Raw genomic sequence first — 13,299 nt, 5'->3', positions numbered from 1 at the left:
TTTGCTGACTCGTTTCTGGTAGATGACCAGCTTTCTGAGGGTATCCATTAAAATGCAAATTTGCTACATCAGATTTTCACTTTTACGAGAGGGTGATGTGTTCAGAAAAATCGCTTTCCTTGATTTTTCACGGTCGCTTGCAAACTGATCGCTTTAGGAATTCAACGGATATAGATTTCGGTTTTAACTTAATAGTTTCACCCCCCATCTGCTTGCTAGTCGTCTGTTATTTGTTCCGACCCCTCTTGAGGTGGGGGGGATTATATACTCAAATAGGTTTTTTTGTTCAGACAATTTTGGCCGAGTGATATATTCATGGTACAGAGTTGAGACTGGTATCATTAGAAAGCTGGTCCAGTGTAGAATACGGAATTATTTATTTATTTATTTTCGTTTTTTACAGGGAGTTATCGAGGTTTAAACTTTTGAGAAAAGTTAGTGATTTCTGTTGTTTCTATTCACATTTTTCGTAATTTCTGACCAATTTTGCGTCAATATGAGATTCGCAAAACCACTGAATCGACATGAATTATGATGTCTAGGGCAATTCCTAGTGTATCGTACCCCCGCGTACCTATCCTCCCCGCCCCTACCCTCCTCTCCAAACTCTGTTGTGTTGCCGCTCCTCGGCCAATCAACCAGTGAAGATAATTTCCCTTTTTTTGCTAGCGATTATCATAGCTAACACATCGCCAGTCTTATGAGCAATTTGCTGAGCTTGGTCGATTATGGTCTGCGAATCGTTATCGTTTGGTGAATCTGAACGAATTTTTCAGTACTTCAAAAATCCTAGCTTACAGATTGTTCAGTACACAAGCTTGCGGGAAATGGTTCCATTTATCTGATAATTTGACAGCCTTTCCATTTTTTGCTTGGACTTGTTTTTGATCTTTTTTAAAATCAATATAGAGTTTCAAATTACCGATAACTCAAATACAGGTTAAGTGCAAAATCTTATAGAACCGTTTTTGCCCTTCGTTTTCTTCTAATACTTAACTAGTGCGTGTTCTGCACAAAGATTAGAAGTTTGGTTTTCAGAAAAAATTACCCGACGGTAGTTGTTAATTGTACTGTCTTCAAGTTATTAGCCAACTTTGGGTATTGCATCAAATCTATTTACCGATTATTCATAAAAAGGCTTTACTCTTTCAATTTTTGAGGTGGTGTTTTTCACATATTTTACCCTAGACTGTTACATATTTGTCAATCAAGCAATTTGAATGGCATTAAGAAACTTTGAAATCAGCTGTCGTGCCATCTTTATGAGCCCAGTAGAAACAAAACTACTGCGCTTTGTTTGTGAAAAACTATTACTCTCGATCCCTGGAGGCAATTTATTCAAGCATTTTGATGGTGTAGCTATGGGTTCTGGTACTGAATCTTACTGACGAATCGTTTCATCCCGTTGCTCAATATCACTCTTAAAGATCAATTTTGTATTTTTCCCATGTTTTGCTGACTCGTTTCTGGTAGATGACCACCTCTCTGAGGGTATTCATTAAAATGCAAATTTATTACATCAGAACTTGACTTTTACGAGAGAGGGTGATGTGTTAAGAAATATTGCGTTACTTGATTTTTCTTGGTCGCTTGCAAACTGATCGCTTTAGGAGTTCAACGGATATAGATTTCTGTTTGAACTTAATAGTTTCACACCCATCCGGTTGCTAGTCGTCTGTTGTTTGTTCCGACCCCTCTTGAGGTGGGGGGATTATATACTCAAATAGGTTTTTTTGTTCAGACAATTTTGGCCGAGTGATATATTCATGGTACAGAGTTGAGACTGGTATCATTAGAAAGCTGGTCCAGCGTAGAATACGGAATTATTTTTTTTTATTTCCGTTTTTTAAAGGGAGTTATCGATTTTTAAACTTTTGAGAAAAGTTAGTGATTTCTGTTGTTTCTATTCACATTTTTCGTAATTTGTGACCAATTTTGCGGCAATATGAGATTCGCAAAACCACTGAATCTTCATGAATTATGATGTCTAGGGCAATTCCTAGTGTATCGTACCCCCGCGTACCTATCCTCTCCGCCCCTACCCTCCTCACCAAACTGTTCTGTTGCCGCTCCTCGGCCAATCAACCAGTGAAGATAATTTCCCTTTTTGCTAGCGATTATCATAGCTAACACATCGCCAGTCTTATGAGCAATTTGCTGAGCTTGATCGATTATGGTCTGCGAATCGTTATCGTTTGGTGAATCTGAACGAATTTTTCAGTACTTCAAAAATCCTAGCTTACAGTACACAAGCTTGCGGGAAATGGTTCCATTCATCTGATAATTTGACAGCCTTTCCATTTTTTGCTTGGATTTATTTTTGATCTTTTTTAAAATCAATATAGAATTTCAAGTTACCAATAACTCAAATACAGGTTAAGTGCAAAATCTGATAGAACTGTTTTCGCCCTTCGTTTTCTTGTAATATTAAACTGATGAGTGTTCTGCACAAAGATTTGAAGTTGGTTTTCAGAAAAAATTACCCCACGATAGTTGGTAATTGTACTGTTTTCAAAAGTTATTGGCCAACTTTAGGAGTTGCATCAAAACTACCGATTATTTATCAAAAGGCTTTACTCTTTAATTTGTGAGGTGGCGTTTAATACATATTTGACCCTAGACTGTTTCATATTTGTCAATCAAGCAATTTGAATGGCATTAAAAAACTTGAAATCAGCTTTCGTGCCATCTTTATGAACCCAGTAGAAACGAGCTTCTGCGGTTTGTTGCTAAAATTATTACTCTCGAGCCCTGGAGGCAATGTATTCAAACATATCGATGATAGAGCTAGGGGTTCTTCTACTGAATCTTACTAACGAATCGTTTATCTCGTTGCTCAATATCACTATTAAAGATCAGTTTTATATTTCCCATATTTTGCCGACTCGTTTCTGGTAGATGACCAGCTCTCTGAGGGTATTCATTAAATTGCAAATTTGTTAGGAATTCTGATCGCTTTAGGAATTCAACGGATATAGATTTCGGTTTTAACTTAATAGTTTCACCCCCCATCTGCTTGCTAGTCGTCTGTTATTTGTTCCGACCCGTCTTGGGGGGGAACTATATACTCAAATGGGTTTTTTTTGTTCAGACAATTCTGGCCGAGCGATATGTTCATGGTACAGAGTTCAGACTGGTATCATTAGAAAGCTGGTCCAGCGTAGAATACGGAACTAAAAAGATTTTTATTTTAGTTTTTTACAGGGTGTCATCGAGCTTAAAATTCTGTTCTTTTTCACCTTTTTCGTAATTTTTTACCAATTTTGCGTCAATATGAGGTTCGAAAAACGACTGAGTCGATGTGAAATATGGTGTCAAGGGCAATTCTTAGTGTATCGTACGCCCCGCGCACTCATCCGCCCCGCCCCACGCTCCTCACCAAACTCTGTTGTGTTACCGCTCCTCGGCCGTTTTAAGCTACAGATTATCATAGCTAACACATCACGCCAGTCTTTTGAGAGAGATTTGCTGGACTTGGTCGGTTATGGTCTGCGAATCGTTAGCGTTTGGTGAATCTGAACGAATTTTTCAGTACTTCAAAAATCCTAGCTTACAGATTGTTCAGTACACAAGCTTGCGGGAAATGGTTCCATTTATCTGATAATTTGACAGCCTTTCCATTTTTTGCTTGGATTTGTTTTTGATCTTTTTTAAAATCAATATAGAATTTCAAGTTACCAATAACTCAAATACAGGTTAAGTGCAAAATCTGATAGAACTGTTTTCGCCCTTCGTTTTCTTGTAATATTAAACTGATTAGTGTTCTGCACAAAGATTTGAAGTTGGTTTTCAGAAAAAATTACCCCACGATAGTTGGTAATTGTACTGTTTTCAAAAGTTATTGGCCAACTTTAGGAGTTGCATCAAAACTACCGATTATTCATCAAAAGGCTTTACTCTTTAATTTTTGAGGTGGCGTTTAATACATATTTGACCCTAGACTGTTACATATTTGTCAATTAAGCAATTTGAACGGCATTAAAAAACTTGAAATCAGCTTTCGTGCCATCTTTATGAGCCCAGTAGAAACGAAACTACTGCGCTTTGTTTGTAAAGAACTATTACTCTCGATCCCTGGAGGCAATTTATTCAAGCATTTTGATGGTGTAGCTATGGGTTCTGGTACTGAATCTTACTGACGAATCGTTTCATCCCGTTGCTCAATATCACTCTTAAAGATCAATTTTATATTTTTCCCATATTTTGCTGACTCGTTTCTGGTAGATGACCAGCTTTCTGAGGGTATCCATTAAAATGGAAATTTGCTACATCAGATTTTCACTTTTACGAGAGGGTGATGTGTTCAGAAAAATCGCTTTCCTTGATTTTTCACGGTCGCTTGCAAACTGATCGCTTTAGGAATTCAACGGATATAGATTTCGGTTTTAACTTAACAGTTTCACCCCCCATCTGCTTGCTAGTCGTCTGTTGTTTGTTCCGACCCGTCTTGGGGGGGAACTATATACTCAAATGGGTTTTTTTGTTCAGACAATTCTGGCCGAGCGATATGTTCATGGTACAGAGTTCAGACTGGTATCATTAGAAAGCTGGTCCAGCGTAGAATACGGAACTAAAAAGATTTTTATTTTGGTTTTTTACAGGGTGTCATCGAGCTTAAAATTCTGTTCTTTTTCACCTTTTTCGTAATTTTTTACCAATTTTGCGTCAATATGAGGTTCGAAAAACGACTGAGTCGATATGAAATATGGTGTCAAGGGCAATTCTTAGTGTATCGTACGCCCCGCGCACTCATCCGCCCCGCCCCACGCTCCTCACCAAACTCTGTTGTGTTACCGCTCCTCGGCCGTTTTAAGCTACAGATTATCATAGCTAACACATCACGCCAGTCTTTTGAGAGAGATTTGCTGGACTTGGTCGGTTATGGTCTGCGAATCGTTATTGTCTGGTGGATCTGAACGAGTAATTGGGTTTTTTTTGTTCAGACAATTTTGAGCGATCGATATTTTCATCGTAGAGTTGAGACTGGTATCATTATAAAACCGGTCCAGCATAGAATACGGAATTAAAGAGATTTTTTTATTTTGATTTCTTACAGGCAGTTATCGAGGTTTAAACTTTCGAGAAAATTAGAGTGAATTCTGTCGTTTTTATTCACATTTTTCTTACTTTTTGACCAATTTTTCATCAATTTTGCTAATATATGCAAAAATTGTTAACAATTGTGCTGTTGACTTTTTTTAAAGACAAAAAATTTATTGACCATTTTGATATAATTTTTTTGGCTAAAATTTTGGCTAAATATTTAAAAAATTAAGACGTTTTCATCAAATATTGCCCGAAATAAGCTTACTTAGTCCACTTTGAATAACTTTACCGGAAGTAAACACCAAAAATGTTAACACAATCATTGTACAATACAATTGGAGCCATTCATACTTCCACATCCCTTGAGAGTAGTCTGAAATTCAAATTGAACGTTTTTTGCTAACTTTACTCTATGATTATCAAAAACGCAGCAGTTATTGATCTTTCATCTAACAAATTATCGAGACATATGACATTCGAAACAATTTAGTGTTGTTAATGGATGAACGGCAAAAGCAAGGCTAGTTTTGATTCAGTCTTGGACTGTTACAATCCAAAAATAATTCTTAATTGTAATCAGTCGGTCTTTTTTAAAATTTCGATCTTTTTAACATTAATAAAGAAAGAACAATTCAAATCAAATATCACTTTTGATAGTTCCAATTGGGTTCTTGAGCAGTTCCAAATCAATATATTGAGTTTCATTTCTCGAAACATTGTGAAAATTTTTGATATTTTATTAAACAATGGCATATTGAACTTTGCCACTATTTTTATCTTCATTTGGTCAAGTTGTTGCTTAGTGTTAGCAAAAAAAGAATGCTTCTTCTTCCTCGTTTGTCTACTCATTTGTAATTTTATTTTTTGCAGTTTAAAGCGTTAAGTTAGGGTTTCCTGGCTTCGATACCACTAGATTTCACAAATTTTTTATTTATTAGCCCATTTTTCACGTTTTTTTTCTCGTTTTGTCACTTTATCCCATTTTTGACAGTTCAGTAATTACATTATTGGCGTTCAATAAAGATGTAATATTTACATAAGCGTCTTTAAGGGCGTGGATTATGGTTTTCACGGCTTCGACACCCCTTTCTCGAAGAATTTAATTGAATCTTTTACATTTGTCTTCAACTGTCGGTTCAACTTTGATTCTTCAGTCTTGTGAATTTTCCTGCATAATTACAGGTATCATTGGTTTTTGTGGAGGAATGAAAGAGGCTTTATTATGATTTTAGTAGATAGCTGATGGCTTTCATAACTTTGAAAACAATTGTTTTCAAAAATAAATAAAAAAGCACTTTAACATCGCTTTTCTATATTCTGTCCATTTTTACCTAGTGTTTTTAAATGCAGAGCACATGTGACAATTTGGGAAGGTGCGAGTGTAAATCTACTGTTTTCAAAGAATTCTATATGAGTTTACCGGCTTCGACTCAAGTTTTTCGCAAAAAAAACAAACCTTTTTGATTTTTGTACATATTTGACGTTGGTTTTGTAGACGTAAGACATATTCTGATTAATTACAGATCTCAAGCACTTCCTTTGTACGATTCAATGAACTTATTTATCTTTTTTATTTTGTAGCTAATGGTTTTCATGACTTTGAAATTATATCTTTTCGAAAAAAAAATTTTACTTATTTTTGCCTTTTTCTCTTTTTTTATTCTAATTGTTACCTATTCTCATCAGTGAGAGGTCGCATATCACATCATCAGCGTCCAACTAAGGCTCAAATACACATATGTTGAGGGACAGAATATGGCTTTACGGCTTTGACAGCGTTTTCTCGCAAGTTTTGATTTAATTTTTGTTGTCTTTGTTGTTCGTTCTGTAACCGCATAAAAAATTTAAACAATGACAGGTGTTAATTAGGCGCCTGTGATCATAAAACATATCGATAACTTCAATTGATGTCTAATGGTTTTCATTGTTTTGAAATTAATTGTTAAAAAGAATAAGCTACTTTTTTAACTTTGCTGTTTTTTGTTCTTTGTCTAAAATGTTACCGAGCCTTATAATGGATTGTTCTATATTTTTCTAGTGCAGTTAAAATTGTTGTGTTTAGTTTCGTCTTTATCTGACTCTAACTTGACTTTGTTAATAAGTTTGTTTTTTTTTAAGTTGGACATAAAGTTTTGGATCTAATTAAAGGTTGTTGTTATTGTTGTTTGAGTTTTTTGTTCTTCATGGTTTGATTTCTTAATAATGGCTGCTCTCATCAATCTAATGCGGCATTTGAGTTATTTGCGTTGGATGCTATCTTGTTGTTCATACACTTTTTCTAAAAAATACTTGAATTTTTGGGGGTTTTCTATCTGTTCCTCATTTGGTAGACATTTATGCCAAAAATGCGGATAAGCGGGGTCGGAAATTTATGTGCAAACGCACATTGCTGAGCCTCCTGGTCATGGTATAAGCTACCGTGTGTATCGGTCGTGCTCTCATGGCTTTTAATTTTAAGCAACTGTGCGAGAAACAAGGAATCATTGCGCGGAAGCAGTATCCTGCTCCATATCAAATTCGCGACTTCTGATATGAGAATTTTCTGAATTTTTTGTGTGTGGGTGGCTGGCTTGGTGTGTGTGTGTGTGTGTGTGTGTGTGTGGGGGGGGGGGGGGTTGGCGTGTTTGTGTGTGTTTTTATAGCTGCAAAGCTGTAGCTTGAGCGTAGCTATATTGCGGTGCTCTTGGTTTTTTACAATTCAAAGAATTTGAATTGTATTGGGGCGCTGTCTTTTTTTTTTTAAGATCTGTTCACACATTTTCATGATTTTTGAAGTCAAATTGGAGTAGTGATTTTGGTCACGCCGAAACAGGAAATGGAGCGAAAAAGCGAGTTGTTTTGCGGCGTGAAATTTTTTCGCTCTAATTGTAAAGTAGAGTGAGAATACGGTGTTTGAACAAAAATTCGCTTCATCGGTAGTGGTTTTTTGTTCACATGCGGCAATTTCACTTTGATTTTCTGTTTTTTTTTTCAATTTTTTGGATCGGATTTTTTTCTAAATGGTTTTTCCAATCCAGTCATAGTCCGTTCTAGGTCTAGTTTTCTGTTTAGTCAATGAAAATTCTTTGAATTGTACGTCAGGACTTGTCCTGCTATGTTTTTTTGTTTCGTCGTCTGACGCTCTTTTTTCGTTTTACATTTGTTCACACAGCAAAGCTGAAAAAGTCAAATTTTCTGAATGACTTCTTCCTCTCACTAACGGCATTTGCGCGCGTGACGTCATTTCTCACTCGCTTTAGCGAAAGTTTTTAGGTTATTTGCGTGATTAGATTTTGATCATACGTGACTTACCTCACTCAATAAAATGACTTTTGCATTTTAAAACTTAAGTTTAATTTGAATTTGTTTAAGGTCAACGGAACTCATATGTGCAGTAAAGGTCCCTAATAAGAGGCTTCTGTGGGATAAATTTTAACAAGCTTTATTATTTTATCGCTGAATGTTTTTTAGCCTAGTTTTTTGAGCGGCGTCAATTTTTTTTTCAATTTAGATCTGTATCTGTGTCTATCTATTATATGGCACGCAGGTCTATTCTTTCGCAGCTATTCCGGCAATCTGCCGGCTATGTTTTTCTGAAAGGTTTTCGTTGTCTGAAGAAAAATGCTTCATTTGGTTTAATTCAAATGTTAAAGTAATTTTCTCCAGGTGATAAAAGATGCTTTTGAACGCTCCCAACCATTTCTCTGACAGAAGGTATTTCGATGTCCTTGAGAGATGGTGGAACATTCTGTGCTTTCTGCAGCTCTCAAGTTTTGCATTACATGAAATGCGATGAGCACCAAGCTCATCAGTTCGGTTACTAACAGAACTGAAGTAATGTACCGAAAAGGCGTTTTATATCAAACTGCTTGTTGGGATGCCAAGTAGGTATCTTTAAGTACATCGTACGACTCGACTGAGTTAGCATTGTCGACTCTCCTGTTGCACCTGTTGGAAACATCCAATTGACTGGCTTGTTAGAGGCTAACTGGCAGCAGAACGTATAGGTCACTGAATTCACTTCAACACTGCAGGCGCCAGAATCGTTTTACATGATAGATTTCCAAGGCCTGGATCATTTATCGAGACCAATTTATATCGCAGGGAAATTTTGAGCAAAGCTTTTACATTTCTCACAACGCTACACATTTTATTTGCGAATTTTTGTTTGCGAGATGTTATAAATTGACTATATCGGATAATATTTTACTAACTGAATTTAATTGTTCCAACATCTTTGCAAAATGGAATAGATATGCGAGGCTGACTTTTTCTTCAGTCAAATTTCAGTTTTTGTTGACGCATCGTCGTAGGGGAAAAAGCATCATTCTGGAGCTCTAATAATCTAGTTTTGATTTATAAAAAATTTTGCTTCCATCCAGAATTTTGAAAAAAGGGGAGCACGAAAGGAAAAGCAAAAAAAATATGTCAGGGGGACAACGCTAAAACAAATGGAGAAAATTGTAGTTAATATAGTTAGATTAAATGGAGTTTTGATTTTCACGAGTATTTTTCACAGTTTTAAGCCAAAAAATTAAAAGATTTAAACTGTCTCACCAAAATAATTTTTTTTAATGAAAAACAAAATGTCGTTAAAATAAAGCTATGTTTTTAACATATCGCCAGGTTTACAAACTCAATACAAATGTTCAGTTCAGTTCTTTTGAGAATTAGAATAAAATTCTTTCTGACTACCCTTTATTTTGAATTGCTATTCGAACTCTGCTTTTCAAGTCTGTGAGCAATTCTGTTAAATAAAAATTTGAAAAAGTTTATGGGTCGTGCAACTCGAGAATTAACAACTAAGAATTTTTCTTTTGAAAGATTGAAAAGTGATTTTTTTTCTAATAAAAATGTTTCTATTTCTTAAAGATTTTAATCCAAAGACCGATAGGGCCAAAACATAAAACTTATCTGAACAAATTTTATTTTTTATAAGATAGACAAATTACCAATTTTTTGCTTCAAATTCTGGTTTTTAACATCTTTTGAACACAAAATTGTTTTCGCTTAATCAATTTGGTAACCGAGTGCGAGATTTTGGAAATTGGCCAATTCAGCTCATGAAGCATAACAACGACAAGATTTTCGATGAACTTTGATGTCAAAATTACTATTACTGATACAAATGCCTCAAGAAGTACACGCCTCGTTTTCAAAATGAAATGACACTAAAGAACTAAATTATTGGCGAGGAAACTTGAGTTAATGCAAATTACCTAAAAGAATTTTTTCTTAGTGTCGAGTGGTGAGTGGGTGGGTTTGTGTGTGGATGTGTGTGTGTTTTTGTGTTTGTGTGGATGTGTGTGTTTGTGTGTGGGGGGGATTGAGGGATGAGTTGATGGGTGATTGGGTGGGTGGATGTACGTGTGTGTATGTGGATGTGGGTGTGTGGGTGGCTGGCTGGGTGTGGTTGTGTGTTTGTGTTTATATGGTTTTTTCTGAAAGGTTTTCGTCTTCGGAAAAGGTTGCATTTGGTTTAATTCAAACGGTATAAGTAATATTCTCCATATGATAAAAGTTGCTTTGGAATACTCTCAACCATTTCTGACAGAACCTAAACTATTTCGGACTCATTGAGAGGTTTGTTGGAACATGAACATTTTGTGCTACGCACAGACTTTCACGAGCCTTCTTGTGTTGTTATATATACCAATTTTTTGTATTTAAGCTCTGTAGTAACAATCAATTAATCTGCGAAATCAAAAAAAAACTTGGTTTCGTTTGCTCGGAAACGATGCCATTCGTAATTATTTTGAAATCTTGTCGTTTTTGACTTATTCGTCCGGTGCTTGTGGGTTATGCTTTTAAATCAATCTTTTCCCTAGTTTTCTATTGACTGTGCAACTACTGCCTTCCTTCTCGTTTTTAATTTTTCAAATCATCATTCAAATTTTTTTTAATGGTATCGGAAAAATATTTTTCAACTCAGTTTTGTATCCCTTGTGTCTATGCCAATTTCATGAAGGCTATTTTGCAATCTATCGGCTATGTAACTTTTTATAGTTGAGTTGCAAGCGCCGATTTGAAAGCAATTGAGAACATTTTAATTCTATATGAAGATACCGATTTGTGGTTAACAGCAACAGTAGTTTGTTTTGTCCGGTATTATAACTCTTGTTTCTATTCAATCGTATACTAATATTTCTTAATATCTAAGTAAGGTACTTGTTCGAGTTACAGGTATCAGGTGTTGTTTTCAACAAGATATTTCATGATGCTGTGGGTACGATAAACCATACGTTCCTTTTTCTGCTCCAAGATTTAATTTAAATAACCATAAATGTTTTCAAATGAGCAAACAGAAATAATATTTTACAAAGTGCATCGGATATATTTATACGTTCATGCTACAAATTTCAACCATCAGAATTTCTCAAGAAGAAATTCATGATTTAACTGGGAGTGATTGTGTTGTGTAGGTGGTGCAGCTGAAGAACATCCCAGACTCCAGGTGGGCTCTAGTGTGTACTTTATGTAGAGAGAAGGTGGGTGCCTGTATCCAGTGCAGTTACAAGACCTGTGCAATATCATATCACGTCACCTGTGGATTTGACCACAACCTCGACATCACTACCACCCAACACCCCACCACTGGTTATTAGTATACTTCCATTTCTTACATCTAAAGTTCAGTAGCATTTGTATGTCGCAGGGTCTTTTAACACACGAAAACACCACGGACATTTTGTTGACGTTAAACAAATAATTGGAAAAACTTTAAGAACTGTGTTTTAAAGAAGATTGAACAATCGTCATAATGAAGTTTGAGACGTAATGTCATCCTGCTAAGTCTTTTTCCCAATTACCAAAATTTACGTTGCAGTAACCATGTGTGATCAAATTAATGTGCTTTTTTGGACCAATAGGGGGTTTGCATAGCCTAACAAGAGTTGGGATTAGCCGTTACAATCAATAATTACCATTACAAGGGTGTAGAAATGTCAATCGGGGATGATTTAACCCACTCGGGGAAAATCAAACAGCTCCTGTGCAAGTTAAGTTAATTACAGTTGTTGATAAAATTGTTTTTAAAACTAAAAGCTGTTCATCAAACTAATGTAAATGTTTAAGGCGATCTAATATTCAAATCTTACTGCCTTAAACACACAGCGGAGAGACGCAAAAAGAATGCCAGCGCCACCAATCAACCCACAAACCATCAGAGGCTCAACTCTGTCTCTCAGAGGGCAGCTCCTCAAAAGAACTCGCCAAGCACAAAACATTCACAGACTACAAGCCCTTCCTTTAATAAACAACCCAAGGACGAAAATGCCATGATGAAAAATCGTATTAATAAAGCATTGTGCAAATTCCACACTCTCGTAACGTCCGAAGAAATCAGTCGAAAGCTAAATGTAAATCCCCTAATATCTAGCATACTCTATGAATATTGGAAGCTAAAACGAATATCTGGAGCTTTGTTCCATAACAGAATATCATTGCCTAATAATTCCACATTGCCTTCTGAACAAATCCGACCCAATGAGCAAACTAACTTCGGCCTGGTAGACTTAAGTCTAACTGCAGAACAACAAGAGCAAATAGATGCGGCAGAAAGTCTGCGTAATCGAGCAACTATGTTCGTAGCGCTACGTCAAGATTTCGAGAAAGTGCGCAGTATGGTCAATCTAATTCAGAAGCGTGAGAGGGCACTCAAGACATATCACAGAGTGTGTTACGAGATGTTCAAGCGTCAGCTAGTTTTAGCAGGTTTCAAGTTATTGCCAGACATTCTCTGCCCGCCATCAGATCTATCCATTCGGAAGAAGGATGATGTCACGACGCTGTCTTCTACGGACGAAGGCATCTGTTCAGGAGAGTTCTCAGAAACAGATGGTTAGTTACATTCACACGACACGGTTTGTCAAAATCGTACCGCAATAGTGCAACGCTCTTTGATTGCTCTCGAATGAAGTTTGAAGAATTTGCTGTAAAATGCGTGTTTTTACGACTCGAAGAGGGGTATTGGTATTATGAAGATTTTTTTTAGCTATGACTTGAACTTCGGCTTTTTTTGTTTCGAATTTTTACTTCTTTTTTAAAACGTTGACTTGGTTTCGAAAATTTGATTTTAACAGTAGCTTAGTTTTTTATGTATGGTAATTAGGAACTGCTGGTAAAATTCTAGGTCTAAAGGTATTTTTAATTGCTCTCAAACGAAGTTTGTAGCAATTATATTACTCCTGTTGGTCTTTATGCGATTTTTTGCTTGACCGATATTTCGTCTGACCCATTTGACTTTTCGTCCTTAAAAACGGGATAAACAGGTAG

The 13,299-nt window shown here is 36.1% G+C and overlaps 1 protein-coding gene across 1 annotated transcript in view; it reads left to right on the top strand.

Annotated features, from left to right (window-relative positions):
- The window catches only part of LOC142358568 (protein Jade-3-like), a 31,463-nt gene extending 18,551 nt beyond the window's left edge, over positions 1 to 12,912 (top strand). The window contains exons 6-7 of the mRNA XM_075409980.1: positions 11,448 to 11,622; positions 12,100 to 12,912. Coding sequence (XP_075266095.1) covers positions 11,448 to 11,622; positions 12,100 to 12,869 — 945 coding nt within the window. The 3' untranslated portion in view covers positions 12,870 to 12,912. The remainder of the gene's footprint in view (positions 1 to 11,447; positions 11,623 to 12,099) is intronic.
- The last annotated feature ends 387 nt before the right edge of the window (positions 12,913 to 13,299 follow it).

The sequence above is a fragment of the Convolutriloba macropyga genome, chromosome 1, assembly GCF_964194025.1.
Source record: "Convolutriloba macropyga chromosome 1, txConMacr16.3, whole genome shotgun sequence".
Classification (NCBI taxonomy): Eukaryota; Metazoa; Xenacoelomorpha; order Acoela; family Convolutidae; genus Convolutriloba; species Convolutriloba macropyga.
Note: the sequence above shows the minus strand (reverse complement) of the source record. Positions and strands in the feature narration are given on the sequence as shown.